Source organism: Coloeus monedula, assembly GCF_965178545.1.
Source record: "Coloeus monedula genome assembly, chromosome: 16".
Classification (NCBI taxonomy): domain Eukaryota; kingdom Metazoa; phylum Chordata; class Aves; order Passeriformes; family Corvidae; genus Coloeus; species Coloeus monedula.
The window spans coordinates 11692487-11709345 of NC_138796.1; the positions used below are offsets into that span (position 1 = coordinate 11692487).

The 16859-nt window shown below is 47.2% G+C and overlaps 1 protein-coding gene across 2 annotated transcripts in view; it reads left to right on the top strand.

Annotated features, from left to right (window-relative positions):
* CARHSP1 (calcium regulated heat stable protein 1) overlaps positions 1-16859 on the top strand; it is a 32947-nt gene that overhangs the window by 1310 nt on the left and 14778 nt on the right. The window contains exons 1-2 of one of the 2 annotated variants that reach the window (XM_082292066.1): positions 12987-13053; positions 15594-15786. In XM_082292066.1, the coding sequence (XP_082148192.1) occupies positions 15614-15786 (173 nt within the window). In that variant the 5' untranslated portion in view covers positions 12987-13053; positions 15594-15613. Of the gene's footprint in view, positions 1-12986; positions 13054-15593; positions 15787-16859 lie in introns of those variants that run through there. The other variant, XM_082292067.1, reaches the window with a different exon arrangement.

Sequence of the window (16859 nt, forward strand, 5' to 3'; positions counted from 1 at the left end):
CGTTTCTTCCAAGTGGCCCTTTGCAGGGGCAGAACTGAGGCAGGAGCTCATCCCACAGCCCCCGTGCTGTGACACCCACGTTTGACATAACCGAGTGCGTGGTTGTGCTGCTGCTCTGTCCCCCCGTGTTCAGGGCACCTCTGGCTACAGCTACCCCCTGCACTGCCCTGAGCTTCTGGCACTGTGCTTGTAAATATTTTGACCAGCACCATCTCCTCCTTTACTTACATGCATGTAAACACAGAAGTGTTTATCTGCAAGTAATTTGAAATTAGCCAGCTAAGGCCAGGTAATGCTGCCTTCTGTCTTCTCTTACAACTGTTGCTTTCTGGGTAGTGCTGTCCTCTTGGTGAATCCAGGTTTTATGTTCAGTTAAAGAATGAAACCCACCATGAACATGAATGTATCTGCTGCCAGTAGAGCTCCCTTACAACAAACTGCCAGACCCTGTTCGTGCACCACGCCACATGTGGTTCCTGGGAGGAAATGTGGCGTGTGTGGTTCTTTCTAGGTGATAGGACCAGCAGGCTGTGCTATGGTTGTTCTTGGTGTCAAGCGTGACAGTAACAGAAGTAAATAAATCCTTCCCCTGCTTCCATTTCACTCGGAATGGGCTGTGGGGTGCAGATGGGGTTGGGGACTCTTGTGGCTGGGGTGTCTTCAGGGTGAAAGCTGTTACTTATTGCACCTTTTTGTCTATTCTTGTCTCAAGTTTCTATAAGGAACCATTTCTGAATCCCTGAGCATGGAGTAGACTTGGCAGGGATTGATAGTAACTGCTTGAAACTTGGGAAAAGACTGATGGTGATCATCATTAGCAAAATTTATTGATGTTATAACTATTCAAGTCTAGGTTGATAATTATTCTGGGTGTTGGTGGTGAGAGCTGTTGGTTAATCTGCCCCTCATCTGGAAGGTTTCTGCCAGACACTAAGGAGAGGAATTGAGTTTGAAAAGTGTAAATCTCATCAACTCCCCATCAAGGGGAACGATGAGTGGGGATCACATCCCTTCCCTGGGGCTGGGACCTGCCATCTCCTGGGGGCCAGAGGGCTGGGAACAGCAGAGGGGTGGCAGTCTTTGAAGAAGCAAAAAAAAAAAAAAAGGAATGAAATGTTTGTTTTTCTTTCTGCACAACAGTTTTAGAAACTCAAATCCTGCTTTTTGCAACAGGTTGATGTTGGAAAACTAAAAAAAAAAAAAATCCAGCTGAAGCACTGTAAAGAAAGGAGAGATGCAGACAGGTGGTTTGGGTTTGCATGATGTGTCACTCCCCAGCACAGTTCAGATAAAATCAAAAATAGAAAGTGTTCATCTGACTAACTGCTTTGCCTTTGCTCTCAGAGCAGGGTAGAGGCAATTGTTCTGCTTCCTTCTTTCAGTGTGTCTTTTCCTCGTTTTTGAGGCAACTCCCTGGACAGATCACTAATCTTTATTTCCTCCCCCTCCCGCACTGATTGCGGCTCGTTTCCGCTCCCCGCTGCCGCTCCGGATGCTCCCGGGGGCTGCGGGGTAACTCAGCCCGGCTGCAGCAGCCTCGCCTCGCTCCGCTGCCTGCTCTCACTGCTGCAATTGTACTCCTCTGAGCAAACCTCAGCTGGCGAGGCAGCGCTTTCAGGATTTGTCTTCGTGCCCGTTCTCCTTTTCATGACGCGTGTGGCTGTGGCTGGCGTGATGCGCCCCACGTTAGCAGGAGAGCCTGATGGCGGCAGCGAGTGCGGGGTGAGCAGCCAGCCCCGGAGCTCGCCCTGCTCACCCTCGCTCCTTGCAGCCTCCCCTTCCTAAGAATAAACAGGTGCCTCTCGCGTTTTGTAAAAGCGAGATCACTTTCTGCAGAGATTTGGCTTTCCCCCCCACCTCAGCTAGTTGCTAAGAAGACTAAGGTAGAGAAGATGCAGAGATGGGATCCCCTGTGACAGGAGGTGACACCTCGGAGCATCGTCCCCGCCTTGGTGGCAGCCGGGAGAGGAAGCGAACTGACGCTTTCTTTGTCTCTGCACTGTGCAGGAAGACACTCACTTAGCTTTCGTTTCTGTCATTTTTGGGGCATGTGGAGTACACTTAAGTGGTGTTTCTGTTGTTTGCCCCGCCCCCCGCCCCGAGGGAAGCTGTAAAATACAATGTGAGTCAAATCGCATCTGCCCAGGCTTGGCTGTAGTGCCTCGAGGTAGATATGGGGCGTGGGTGCTGCCCGGGAGCCTGACCTGGCACTAATGGACAGGGCTTCAACAGCCTGGAAACCCCTCCTGCTTCACTCAAATCAGCTTCATTCGTGTGATTCCTCCGGTGCTACAATCCTAATGATTGATTTCAGAGTTTTGCTGGTTCTTTATTTGCTGTTGCTTTGCACAGCAGCTTTTTTCATTGGGTCGATTTCAAATATAGATAGATAGATATATATAAAACAAAGTAATCTATGAAATCTCTTTAAAATAATGATTATCTTGGGCGTAATGACACTCGCATTGAGGTTCTTGCATTATTAATGCTATTTGGAAACTGAATAGTAGTCTAAAGAAAATGAACATTAAGTTTTTGACCCATGGTGTGAGCGTTAGGCTCTGCTTGCCTTGAATAGTGTGTTTCTGCAGGGAGGAGCTGGTGACAGGGTCAAGGTCTCAACAGATGTTTAAATACTAGGGTGTTTCAAGGACAGCAGTTATGAATTTGGCCTTTGGGTGCTTGCCCAGCTGTTTGGGCAATAATCGATGGCCTGTGACCACACTTCCTGCCTAGCAGTGGGGTCTGGGAAGGTAAACCAGGGCTTGAGCTGCAGCCTCCCTGTGATCAGATAGCGGAGGGGCGAAGGCACAGAGAGAACAAACCAACCTGCAGTTAAATCCCCGGGGGGTTTGAGCTGCAAGGGAGGGCTCTATTACCTTTCTCTGGAAAAAGCGAGCAGGCCTGTGCGTGCCACACGCTCCTCATCCCGATGGCTCCGTGCCTGATCTGATCGCAGAGCGCTTTGTGCGGCACCAAGGAAAACGGAGAACCTTGACCTGGTAGTTTCTCTTGAATATTAAACCATGCTGGTCCTCTGCCATGCCCCATGAGCAGCACATGACTGGGGAAGCAGCAGAGCATTAAGAGCTAAGGCTGATCCCGAGGAGGGGAGCAAAGAGGATGCTGGTGTTACTTCGGGTGGGAGCTTGTGGGCCAAAGCCCTGAGGACTGCCTGGGAGCTGGGGTGGGGAGCCGGGCTGGATGGGGCACTGATGGTGCTGCAGCCGTGAGGCCCCAGTGGAGCGTGGCCAGCGTGGGGAGAGCTCCCACAGTGCTGGCAGAGCCTCGAGCAAAGGGTGTCTGTCCTGCTCAGCCACTTGTCACATCAACCACGGTGTACTCGTCCCATGGTGGAGGACAGGCTGCCAGTGGAGACACAACTGCCTGCTGCAGCTGCAGATCGTGGTGACTAACAGCAAAACCAAAGCATAGAATTGCTGAGAATTGGAGTGGGAACTTCTGCTTCCAAAAGACTGGTTATCCAGCTGACTGTTGGGATAAGGAGGTTTGCAGCCCATTCAGCATCTGATGTTCACCTTGTCTTCCCAGTGCTGGTTTTGGGCAGGGTGGGAGGGGTGGTGAGTTCTCTGCCATGGGGAGTCCCACTGAGTTCCTTCAGGCACAACTCTGCATCTTAAAAGTTTTCCAGGAGCATTTCTTTTCCCAAGGTTTCAAATTCTCTGCCACTTGCTATTTAAGAGAATGCCCAGACAAAGAGTAGACTGTGTCCAGGAAATTAACACTTAATCTTGCCTGTCCAGTGGGGGAGGAATTTTCTTTTTATGTCAGTGCTGGTTTAATGTTTGGTTTGTTTACATTGCACAGCCAGTCACGCTGATGGAGGCCCTCTGGCAAAATGGACTATATTGTTTTATGAGCTTCTCCTTCCCAGTGCTTATTGTCTGCTGGCTTTCCCTTCATGAAATGATTTCAGAAGGCTGGTCAAAGGCATTTGCTTGTTTTCAGTTACATCAGTTACTTGATAAAATAAGTCATCGTCATGATTGCAACTTCCTGACAACTACTTAAAAGGGTAAATGAAACTGCCACAAAGCAATGTCAAAGAATTTCCTGCTAACAAAATTTATGCCTGTTACTGAAGTGTAAATACATGATTAAATATGTGATTTGGATCTTCTCACCCAGCTCATCAAGGCAGTGCCTGTCTGTGCAGTGGCAGGTCCAGAACAGGAGCTCTGCTGACCACAGCCAGGAAAGGCAAAATTTACTCAGCTGTGAAGACTGTGACTTTGTTTTCTCCAATATCTGAAGAAAATCTAGGAATGGGAATTATGAGATGTGGTGATAGCATTTTCATGGAGTCTCTTTGTGATGGAGAATGGTAGGAGGAGTCCTTAAAGTTATTTCAAACTATTTCAAGTGGTGGGTTTTTCATTTTACTGGTAGGGGAAAGAGTAAATAGAGTGAATATTGATTTTCTGCTATATGGTGTTACAGAAAGCGTTTGAATCTTACACAGGTCTCAGTTTCTGAATGAACATGTTATTTTTTTTCTATGCTGAAGGGGGGTTTTGCCCTATCCTGGGAACTGTGTCAGTCCTAGAAATTATTCTCACTGATGTTTAGGACACCAGTCCTAGAGTAGAAAGAGTATCTTAATATACTTAAATATTTGTGCACTTCCACTGTTTTCTGATACATTATTTTTTTTTAAATTGATTTTGTCTTTTCTCCCTGTACCAGGCTTAGACAAAAAAGGTCTCTGTCCCTGGGGATGTGTGATACACTGCAGTGTCTTTGACCCACAGTAGCAGGGACTTCAGGACAGAAACTCCCTGCTGGAACCCAGTTCAGGCTGAGTCTGGCAGAGCTGCTGCCCAGGCACTGCCAGCAGCATCCCAGTATCGTGATGTCACCATGCTGCTGTCTGCACTGTCAGTTTTTCACACGCTCACCTTTCCCACCCTCCCATCCCTCAGGCTTTTCAGGTAGACAAACCTCACCTCAAAAACATCCCAGAGGAATAAAATGAGAAACAAAGGTAGTGCAGAGCTGTCTCAGCATTTATCACAGCCTCATGGGGACAAGGTGGTTTTGCTGGACACTCACTAGACTGGTACAGTTGGGGTCTGGGGTTCTAATCAAATTTGTTCTTAAACATTTTAGTGTGGCTGCATTGCTTCTTCCTTGACACAGATCCTGAGGAGGAGCTCTCCTTCTGGTACCCCATGGTGTGGACCTGTGCAGTCTGGGATCTCCTGGCCACCAGGGCCAGGGTGAACCCACGAGATGTGCATGCACCAGTACCATGACATGACTTGTTCTGGACTTGGGGTTTGCTCCTGATGCAGGCAGACCCTGAGGAGTCTTATCTAACACCGGGTTTCACACAAAACATTGCCCTAGATAAAAATAACAAAGGCACTGTTAAACATATCCTTGTCTCTGTTTTTTACTGATCTCACATTTCTCTTGGTAGTGGGTCTGGCCCAGGTTCATGTAACTGTAAGCATGTGGCTAAACAGGTAAATTGAATCAAAACAATCTTTCATAAAGGCATTCACTGCTGTCCCTGTGTGCAGAGTTTGCTCTGCTTGTGTGTCCCATTCCCTCTGTGATTGCAGTTGAAGTAGATACAGCTTTTTGTGGTAGTGATTGATCTAAGACAACACTTCGTACAATTTTCTATTAAGCATGTGCTTCTGTATGGAGGTGTAGTTTTATACCTGAAGAACATACATGCCTCAAGATTTGCCTGCTTTTTTCAACTATTACACTTGATTTTTACCTTGCCTGAAAAGCTTGAGTTGCCTGTTCCCTTGCTCTGGTCTGTGCTGGCTTTTGAGCACTAACACAGCAGCCGTAAATAACAGCAGCAGCGCCTGTGGTTCTGGACAGCTCTGTCCTGTTCACGCACTCCCAGCACAGCACTGGGGCCGGGCTCTGGAAATCACAGCGCAGTCAATAGTTTTGTTGATGTGTAAGCAGGCACGAAATGTAGCCCCGCACACGTGCCCGTGCTGGCGCTGCGGTTTTGCAGGCACTACAGCACAATATGAGTCCTTTTGCCGGGCTGTGAACGCAGGGAGGATGTGCTGAGCAAGAAGGACTGGTTTGTGCACCCATGATAATCAGGGAGGGCAGTCGCAGTCCCCACAGGTCCATTTTCTCATTAGTCGGCTGTGAACGATGTGTTGCCTGCAGTAGGCTTGCTCGGCTAGGGGTGCCGTGAGCATTTTTGAGACTAAAAAGGGTTTTTTTCCTACAAGTCCAAAGTGCATCATGGGTGGTGTTTTCCAAGCTGCCATATGAGAGGATGTGATGGAGGGTTTGTACAATGTGTAGTTGCCAGAGGATTTGGGGTGTTTGTCGGGGTGGCTGCTGTCCCTGGAGCAGCTCTGGAGGCTGTGAGCTGTGGGGTGAGCTCTGGATGCATCACAGGTTTGATTGCACTTGTAGGGACTGCCTGTCAGTGCAGCAGATCACACAGAGCTCTAAAGCAGCAGCTGGCAGCGGGGATGGTTGTGCTGCCAGGATTGAGCAGGTCTGTAAGGTAAAATGCAACATTTTCTGTTTGGCCAAGGAGGTAGGTTATGCATGTTTGCTTACATATTCTCTGTTCCACAAGTAGTTTGGTTCTGTAAGAAAAACCAGATCTGTGCATGTGTATATTCATGTAGTTCCTATCCCATAGACTTCAGTTAAACAAATTAAGGCAATTTCAGCTTGAGAGTTAAGAAGTAATCATTAGTTTCACAGTGTTGATGGAGCACTTGCTTTCTGCGGGAGCATGAGGATGGTGAGTGGGTCTTGGGGTCACAAGCACAAACTTGTGTACAGCATGGTGAGATATACTGGAAATTGTGTTGAGGGATGTAGTGGAGGGAAGAAAAAACAGAAATGCAATTGTTAAGTAGGTCAGTGATCTTTAAATATATCTATATTTAGCTTTCTCAATTAGAATTTAGGTCTATCATCGCATCAGATTTCAGAGCATTTTCTGTTTCTTGAATTATTTCAGTCAATTATATATTTTTTGGTCATTAATTGATATTCATGTAGGTTCATAATTCTGTCTCAATCACAAAACTTTTGTTTAGTTGATTTCTGAGTGATCTATTTGAAATAGACTCGAGTTACTAGCCTGGGATGCTTAAAAACATGCATAGGAAGTGTGAGGCAGTGAGACTGGGATGTGGCCTGTGCCTTGGAATAACCAGCAAGTGGAGCCTGGCCTGTCAAAAAGGGCATCTGGGGTCTCTGGGTGCCTCACGGAACTGGTGTGAGGATCAAGTTATTTTTGAGTGGTTTCTGACTCTGTACCCTGCCAACTGCATCTTGTTGGAATGCTGGCAGATGAAATACCCTCAGAGGATTTTTTTTTTTCTTTGCCAATACACATATGGCTCATAAATTTCCATGGTTATAGATCTCTGTAATGTGAACTATTTTCCCCTATTGAAGATGTTGATTAGGGAGGAAACACAGTGAACTAATTGTTCTGAGTAGCACTTGAGCCACATAAATATTTCAGGGGATTTCAGTAGCCTTAAAAGGCTCAAAGTTGCACAAGAACAAACTTAACCATAATTGTGCCTGAAGTTTTGTGATGTGAGAGGAAGCTGAAAAGGGGAGAACTTTTCAGAAGTGCTTAGGGATTTACATATGTATAACTTCTTTATAATAGTATGACACTGTATAAGCCCATTTGCCTTGCAGATGAGCCTTAAGATGCTTAGACACAAGACACATGAGAGATTTCTCATATTTTGGTATAAATATTTTCTGCCAATATGAAATAAATCCTGAAATAAATTCACAGGGGGTGCTCCAGCATGGAAGCAATGGCAGAGGGAAAGCTTCGGACTTGAAAAAGCACTGACGGAGGAGCTGGGTTCCAAAGCTCCAGAGCAGGCACTGGAAGGGACACAAAGTTCCCTTTTCAGCCATATATTCTATTTCACCTGGGAAATACATCAGCTCACTGTGACTGAGCATGTTAACAAGGATGGGATATATGAAGTGTTGCCTCTGCTGTCCCAGAACAGAGTTCCCAGCCCTGGCTAATGGTGGAGTGATGAAGGCAGCAGGAACTGGGAGTGACCAGCACAATGCTTCTGCTCTGGGGACCATAAAGCATTGAATAGATAATATCTGCTTTCTGGCCCCAACCAGCTAACTTGTTGACAAAGCTAAATCTTTAGAAATATTTGATACTGGTAAGGCTTATTGTCTAAGAAAGAGTAATGGCAGCCATTCAAGTGACAAATTAGGGAGTACTTTGTTTTAAAAAGGCATAAGGTTTTTCATTTGTACTTGGAAATTTAAAGGGGGGGGGCAAGAACACCAGAAGCAGCTTGTAACTCCTCTTGCTCTATCCCATCAATGTCATTTCTGTTACAAAATTTAAGGTTTGATTTTTGAATCAGTCTGTATACCCTTTCTTGTGTGTTCCTCTGATGTAATGTTTTTTCCCATTTGTTTCTTTACATATTCCTTTTCCCTGCCCTCTCCTTTTCTAATTTGCTAATGCCTTTTGGTCTCACTGTCCTTTCTTAATTTCCCAGTAAAAAGGGCCTCTCCTCAATGTCCACTAAAATGAGTGGAGGCTCTTTTCACAGACAGTTAAGCTGTGGGACTCCTTGCCACGGGATACTGCAGAGGTTAAAAGATTATATGAGCTCAGGAAGGGCCTGAAAAATCTCATAGGAGGTTATTAAATACCACTATGCAACCTTTAGTTTGCCATTTATTTATACGAGGATGCTGAAAAGCTGTCGAGAGTGAGCACCACTGAGCACTCACCTTATATTTAACTCTGACCTAGGTAGCCACACCTGGCTGAGTAAAGTCACCCTGATGCTCCCCAATTTTACTGCAAGGGTCCTTTGTGATCTCCATTCACACTTCCCTGTCCCCTTATCACAGCTGTGTGAAGACTGACATAGCTGGGGACACCAACACTTGCTCCTCGAGGTGACCTGTTGTGTCTTTGGCCCCAAGGAGGGAGCACCTGGATTGGGGCAGGGTTTTGGGAGCTGGTATCTGTGCTTCTGTTCCAGGTTCTGGCCCTGTGGGGATGGCTGGCAGTGGCTTTGGGAGCAGCTGGGCAGTGCTGTGACATGGTGTCCCTGCTGCCACAGAAACAGCCAGGGCTGTGGACTGGCAGCTCACACAGAAAGCAGTTGGCAGACCAAAAGCAAGGCAAGATGCTGGGCATCACAACCCAGGCTGGTGCTGGCTCAGTGCCTTTGGATGTGCTGGGGGCCATCAGCTGCACAGGGATGGCTGTAACAGCTCATCCCACCGGGGCACTGCCACCTCTCTGGTTGGTGACAGGCTGTGGTGTCCTGCCCTGGTGAGAACCCCCCTCTTCCTGCTGTCATTGAAATACTTGATGACATTAGCCAGTACTATAAGTGCACAGGAACTTAAGTCACTGGGCAACACTTGCACCTAATTACCACCATCATCTTCAACCATCATCTTCATCCTTGCCTGGGAAGAGCTTCCAGAGGAGGATGCTTGTCTGGGACCTGTCACCGCTTGTCCAGGCTCGCCATGAGCTGGGGAGAGTTTTCCACCTCTTGCAATCTGTCCTTTAAACAAAAGGAGTTGGATAAGTGAGATTTTGTAAGGAGACTAAAGGCTTGGACTTCTTCTGTGAGAGAGGTGTGCTGGTCTTGGGACAGCTCCGTGCCATTCCCAGCACTGTCCTGAGGAAGTTACCTCCCCACTGGCTGCTGGTGTGTTCTGCTCCCACTGAAGTACTTTTTTACAAGAGGTAGGATGGAACCTGGTCCTTCTCATGCTATTGTGCACACTCTGAGCAAAGCCAGGTGAGTGCTGTCCCCATGGCAGCCAGCAGTACATCTGGTTACAGCCTCCTGTGGTCACTTACCAGCGGAGGACCCTGGCTAGCTCTGTTCCAGGAAGTTTGGAGCAACGAGTTTATGCATCGTCAGTCATGGCAAATACTGGATTTCCAGTGAGAGAAGATCCCAATTCCTCTGTATTTTTTGACAAAATGAGCCACAGGGTATCACCATGTATCCTTCAATATAATCCTAAATCAGTTGAAATATGTACCTAACTTGACTAACCACTCAGTTCCTTAACCTAAACCTTTTCTGGTTTTTTATGTGTACCCGTCAGCTTTCATGAGCAGTGGAAAATACAGGAGTGTAGGAATTCCTCATCTATCAATGTGCTGTATAGGCTGCTGATGACTTAATTCCTCCCCATCCCTCTCTGTGGTCTCTGCTGTGCAGGGTGGGTTCCTGCTGCCCGGGCAGCATTTCCTTCAGACACAGCACACTGCTCACTGCAGAAGAGCATCCCCACCATTTGGGGACAAGGTGCTCAGTGCTGAGATCGCTTGGAAATAGCTGCTGCTGTTTATAAACGAAACTCTGCTTTAATCCAAATTAATTTGTATGCACAGGCAAGCTATAGGAATTTTCCTTGTTGTATTTTGTTTACCTTATAATTAGGCTTTTACTGAACATGGTTGGGCAATGTCCTGGTCTCCATTAACTGCCAAACCACTCCAGTGTGTGGGCACTCCTCTGCAGCCTCCAAGGGCGTCATGTTTATACCATAATCCTCTGTGACATGTCACATGCATGTTGCAACTCCTCTGAGTTTCAGTGCTAATTGAAATACCAGTATTAATTGTGGAAAGTTACTCATGCAAACTAAGCTGGACGGGGAAGCTCTCGGAAGCTGCTGTTTCGTAACTGTTTGTGTTTTGTAAGTGCTTTACTCCATGGGGCAGGGGCAGTGCTGGGCTGCTCACAGTGCTGGGATCCTTGTGTGCACTGGGGTCCCAGTGCCCAAAAGGGCTTTGGAAGAGCTGCAGGTAGGAGCAGTGCTGTGAGTAGTGCTCAGGTACCTGGGAGAGGGAGCTGGGAGCTGCTGTAGGACACCCTCAGTGCTTCACCTTCATCAGGGCAGGGAGCAGGGAGTCCTGGTGCCTTCACTCTCTCAGTAGATGGGCACAAGGGGCTGTGGTTTTTCCTGCTGAGGAGGTTTTCTAGGTGTCAGCAGAAAAGCAGGTGAAGCTGAGGGGTTTATCTGTGTGGCTTCCTTAGAGAAGGAAAGAAATGCAGCTGTGCAGAATAAATTTGGAAACCAGGACACTTGAAAGTGAAAATTTAAGAAATAAGAAGAGTTTCTGGTGTTGTTTTTAAATCCGGGAAAAGCCCAGAAAACAATCACATTTTCAGATGTCTTTTAGACATCTTTTTCAGATTCCTTTTAGAGACTGAAATGAAAGAGAACTTGCAGAATCTGCATCTGAAAGCAGCTCTTCTTGGGGAACTTTGTTCCGTCTTTGAGAAAAAACCTCATTTTCCAGGCAAGCGTAGCCAGTGCTGCCCTGTTCATGGACCATCGTGGTACCATCTGGAAGCAGCTCCTCCAGACAGGGTCATTTCCAGAGTAAGGAGGCCAGAAAGTGCATTTTCTCTGTGCTGGAGCACTGACGGGTGCAGGGTAGCATTCCCTGGGGATGAGCTCTGTTCCTGTTCACTGGAGGTGTTGCAGTCTGCCACATGAAAAAGAAACCATTCTTAGATGGAGAGATTTCATGGGGTCTGTCACCCTGCCCTATCCATTTGGACTATTTCCAGGCATTTACATTAATTAAAAGTGAGTGAGACAAGGTTTCTGTGATACTGTTGTGCTGGTCGGAATGGATAACTTCCCCAAACCTGCTATTTTTAGGGTATTTCTAGAGGTATGGGGTAGACTCTAAGAGAAATAGGATATATAGATATATGGAGGAATTATGATGGCATTTATATACCCCAAACCTTATTACTTCAGTAGCTTTTTTTTAGTTATTTTTTCATGGAGACTTTCAGAAATTTCTCCTGCATGTGTTGTGCTCTTTGTAGTTCACTTGTTACGGGTGCTTTGTAGGTCACCTGTTACAGATGACATTTTGGGGTCTCTTTCTGCACATATTGGCCAATTTTTCTAAAAAAGATAAGGTAAAAAAATAAGATATTTTTGCTTTGAAATGTTAAATTAGTCTATTGTTTCCATGATGCTACTGTAATTTATTTCATTTATATTTTAGTTTGGTGCATTCCTACACATAAATATTTTAAAAATCACATTGGAGAAAGAGAAATGGTGCATGTTGAAATATGGCAGATTTAAGGGTAATGTGGCACGTGGCTGGAGTTTCCTAAAGAGCCTGAAAACATGACCTTACGTCATGTTACATTCATTCTGTAGACACCCATAGGCAAATGCTTTGCTGGCTCAAGCAGGAGAGAGATACTGTCTGTGCTGCCCCTGGTCTCTGCCCCTGGGATCTCACACTGCTGGGCTTTCTGCAGGGCTGGCTGCCCTCATGAGGCATAGGGGGATGGACGGACGGATGGACGGATGGATGGATGGATGTTCCTGGGAGCTCAGGGTGGGTGCACCGGAGGTGCTGTCTGGGGTTCCTGGGATGCTGTCCCTGCCATGGCCAAGTGGGGAGTGGTGGCTGGGCTGGAGGGACAGGGGAAAACCTAATGGAAGTGGGTTGGGAAGTGGTGGGCTTCTGAGACAGGTAGGAAAGTTGGTTTGTTCAACTAGTCACAGAGTCAAAAAGAGAGGAGGGAATTTGTGGGCGCCGAGGAAGGGCTGGTAGGCAGCTGTCTGAGTCCCAGGGGCCATTGTTGATTTACAGGGAGTCAGTTCAGAATGCAGGATAACATCTGGAAAACATCTCTGAAGACTGCTGGTAGCTGCCTTAGGAAGGCAAAGCATTAGTGAGGAGGAGGCTGGGAGGGCTGGGGCGTGGGTTTTGTTTTGTTTTGAGTTTTTGCTGTAGGCTTCCTGTGTCAACACTGCCTGGCCTCTGAGTGCCTCCCGCTGCGCCTGCAAGTGGGGAGAGTGTCTCTGCTCCTGCAGGAGGGCTGCCAAGGGAAATGAGTTCATCCCTGTATGAACAACGTCAAGAAGTGGCCACACCAGCACAAACTGAAATAGCCAAGCTGCACCTTTGTCTCTGTAAAGGTCCAGATGAAGTGATCTTCTGCTGAGGGTCGCGGGAGGAGGGAGCTGCTGACACCCCGCTGTACGCACACGGTAAAACTTGGCCGTTCAGTCTCCAATCCTTCTCACGGTGCCTGGTTTTTACAATTTTCAGAGAAGCCCGAGAGGCAGAGGCATGTGCCAGTGCACGCTGCTGTGCAGAGATGCAGCACACTGCCCATACAGACTGAGCTGCAGCATGGGCACAGGCTGCCCCTTGCTGCATCCCCCCGTGCTGCGCTGCCTCCAGCTGTGTGTGTTTGGGTCAGCTCTCACCCAGCTCTGAGCACGGTGTCGGGCTCATGTAATAGAAATGATAAGAGTCGAGGCTATTCTTTTACCTTGGCCGTGGGCAGAGAACAAAAAGGCTATTTGTACAGTGAAACGGTACTGAATGTTCTACATCACTGCTTTATTTTATGTTTAGAGAGCAGAGGGCACCAAAATAATACAAATGGGAGCAATAACATATGGTAGCACACTTCTAACTCCATTTAGTCTTTTTTATTTGTAAATATTTTCATGGTTTGTCTGTGTTTTAAAGAAAGGAGGGGAAATTCTCCTGCCTCTCTAGCCTTGTTTGAGGAAGGGCACAGGCAGTACTTTGTGGTTATATTGCAGTAGATGGGTGAATACTCTGCATTTTGCTTGTCACCTGACAAGCTGGTTTCTGTTTAGATGAGGAGAGAAAGTGTGTGATTCTGAAAGCTGCATTTTCTCTTGTGAAGAGGCCAGCCCATGTGTGCTGAGTTATCAGAATTTGTTTTAATTGTTTGCTCTTGTTTTTCCCGTGACTTACTAGGGCTATGCTCCTGCCATGTCAAATACTTTCCTTGAAAGCAAGGTGTCCAAAGGACAGGTCTTTAGAAAATTGAGACTTCCTCTGTACCAGTCAGCACAGCAGGTCTATTTTGAGGAGGAGGAAGTCCGGAAAATCCCGACCCTTTGGTGTTATCATCTTGGTCTGAGCTGAACTCTGTGCTGTGACACTGGGCAGGGCATTAGCTCATGGGTGACAGATGCCATCCATATTTGAAATGCCATCCCTAAAGCTGGGGTTTTGTTCTCAGCTGAGTTGCTCTTGAGAACAGTGAGGAAAGCTCGAGCTGGTAGAGGAGGGAACATGACTATTCACTTCTATCTTCTCAGCACCCTGAGCAATTAAAGACAAAAGCTTTGTTCCCTGGTGACTTCATTCTTAAGAAGCCTTTTTAATTTTAGTCTTTATTTTCAGGAAGAAATAATATGGATTTGTCATTGACAAGGAGGCTGCATCTCTCAAATGTCATGTGAAGGATCCATTCCATAATTCATGGGTTAGGGAGTGTGGGTGTCAAGAGGAGGGTGCATAATGGATGTGAGGGATTTCAGTTCAATTAAACTATTGGTCTTAAAGGCAGCTTTTCTTGCCTTCATGATAATTTTCTTGACTCAGATAGCCACATTTTTTGCTAACTCATCCAGATAACCAGATATTTTTAGTCTTCTTAAGTAAGACTGTAGTGGGTTATTGGTTATTTTGGTACATCATCTTCCCCTTCCAGTGTGGATGGGGACTTGCACAGTAATATCAGAGCAGTGCTGATTATTTCATCTTATTTCTGCCACCGCTGCACCAGTAAGCCTTGCATTTGTCTGTGTAGAAGAGCTGCTGGTTTTGATCCTTCTCTTTGCATGGATTCTGGGAGTTCTTCTTGTTGTGTCATATGATGTGTGCTGCTGCTGGTGTGCTGAGAAAGGGATCTTCTCCCTCCTCTGCTGTAGGACCTGAACAAGAGTGAACCTGAGGCTGCTGGGGGTCTGAATGAAGATGTGGACTGTTGGCTTCCTAGCTGCTGGGAGATTGTGGCAGACTCAGACCTCCCAAAAGGGATTGCTGGGTCTGCCAGATCTCTCCAGGCAGGAGGGGTCACCCCCTCAGGGCCAGCCACTGCCTCCCAGCTGTGTCTGTGTTCCTGTCCCAGGCAGAGCAAATCAGCTGTCTGGCTGGCTCAGTCTGACGGGAATTAAGGAGCACTCTTAGGATTTTCTTCTCACAGTCAGGCTGAAGGTGTTATGAGCTGGCAGAGCTGTGTTAATAAGTCAGCAGCAGCAGCAGTGGAGTTATCGTAGCGATCACACTGCAAACCCCACCTGCAGCAGTGGAGGTAAAGCTTTATCTCAGCATTTCTTCTTCAAGGGCTTCTTTCTTGTAATGTGTGTTTATGTGCGGGTGCAGGAGCTCCTCTGTGCTGCCTGTGGTCAAAGCCCATCAGTCAGGGAGGTGTGTGGGGTGCACCAAGACCAAGAGCTGGGGCTCAGCTGTGCCTCAAGAGCCTGTGACTGAGGCAGGAGTGAGCAAATGCGTTAGTTGTGGAATAATCTGTTTGCAGTGGAGCTTCCTGGTACAGCTGACAAAAGCTGTGACATTTAAAAATAAATAAACTTTACAAAACATGAACTCACTGATTCAGAGCAGGAGCGTTCGGTGCGACTGTGTCGTGTGTACATCCACAGGAAGTGAGTCATGTTCTTACAAAATCAGCATTGCAAGAATTTGTGACTTTTATGACAATTCCCATTTTGGACTAAATCAGATCTCTTCTTTCCCCTAGGCTCTTCTCAGGCCTCAGGAATGTCTTCTGAGCCCACTTCATCCTCCTCGCAGCAGTCCCCCGCCTCTCCCCCCTCGCCCAGCTCCCTCCATCTGCCCGAGAGCCGCCGGCCCAGGGAGCGCTCCCCGTCCCCCCTGAGGGGGTACCTCATCCCCAGCCCGCTGCCCACGCGCCGCACCAGGACATTTTCCGCGTGAGTACTGGGAATCCTGCCTGCCACGGACACGGCCAGCAGCGAGGAGCCCCCTGCACAGGCGAAGGGAGCTGTGGGGTGGAGGGGTGCTTGTGTCTGAAGGTGCTTTGGTGTGTTGCTCCTCTCTGACAAATTCTGATGCCTTTAGGCTTTTAGTCCAAATATCCCATAGTTTTTCAATGCTCTCTGTTAGTGAAGGATGTTCAAAGTCTCTTGACTCTTTAAGACCAGACTTTTACAGGGAGGGCAAAATACACCAAGATTTTTCAAAACAGAGATCCTTGTCTGAAGTTTTGCTTCACTTCAGACATTGATTCGTGGCTTTCAGGAGCAGCTCCTGTTGGTGTTTCCTTCTCAGATCCAGATTTTTTTTGCATGGTCTCTCTTCTCACTGTCCCTGAAGCTCTGGACCAAACCTCACTGGAAGTTTTAGGTTTGCTGCTCCTGACACCTGTGCTAATATCAATGAGGTTGTTTTAGAGATACTCCATCACTTTTCTGAGGAAAGTGTTTCCTTGTTTCCTTTTCTTATTCAGCTTTCATATCTCCATCTTAAAATTGCCCAAATAGATCTGTAAAAGAATGTGTTGGTTATCAGGGTGTGAACCCTGATCTCTTTCTCTAAGGTTTTTCATGAAATGAGATAATATTTGTTGCTGTTTGTAGTTGTTTGAGGTAGTGATCCTCCAGCAGAGCTGGCTTTCCCTGAGCTTTCCTGAGGCCCTGTGGTGCTGTGCAGGCTCCTGGGAGCCCTGTCCAAAGGGGGCTCCTCCCCAGTGCAGCAGCAGAGAATGGTGTGACAAGGTTTGGCCATTGCAAAGAATTCCCAGTGCCTGTGAGGGGCCTCCCAGTGAGGGGCTGACCTGCAGAAGGCCATATGGGCTTCTTTGTTCATCTCAGAGCCTTTGAATCAGGGTATGATGTGAAGCTTCTGCCCCAGGCTTTTATTTCTGTATGAGGAAGGTCTGGCAGTGCTGAATGAATGCTGTGGCCGTGAGATCTCAGCCCTGCAGCCAGCCTGCTCTGGGCCACTTACTCTGGTTGCTGTGCTTTTTCCCTTTTACTTCTTGCAA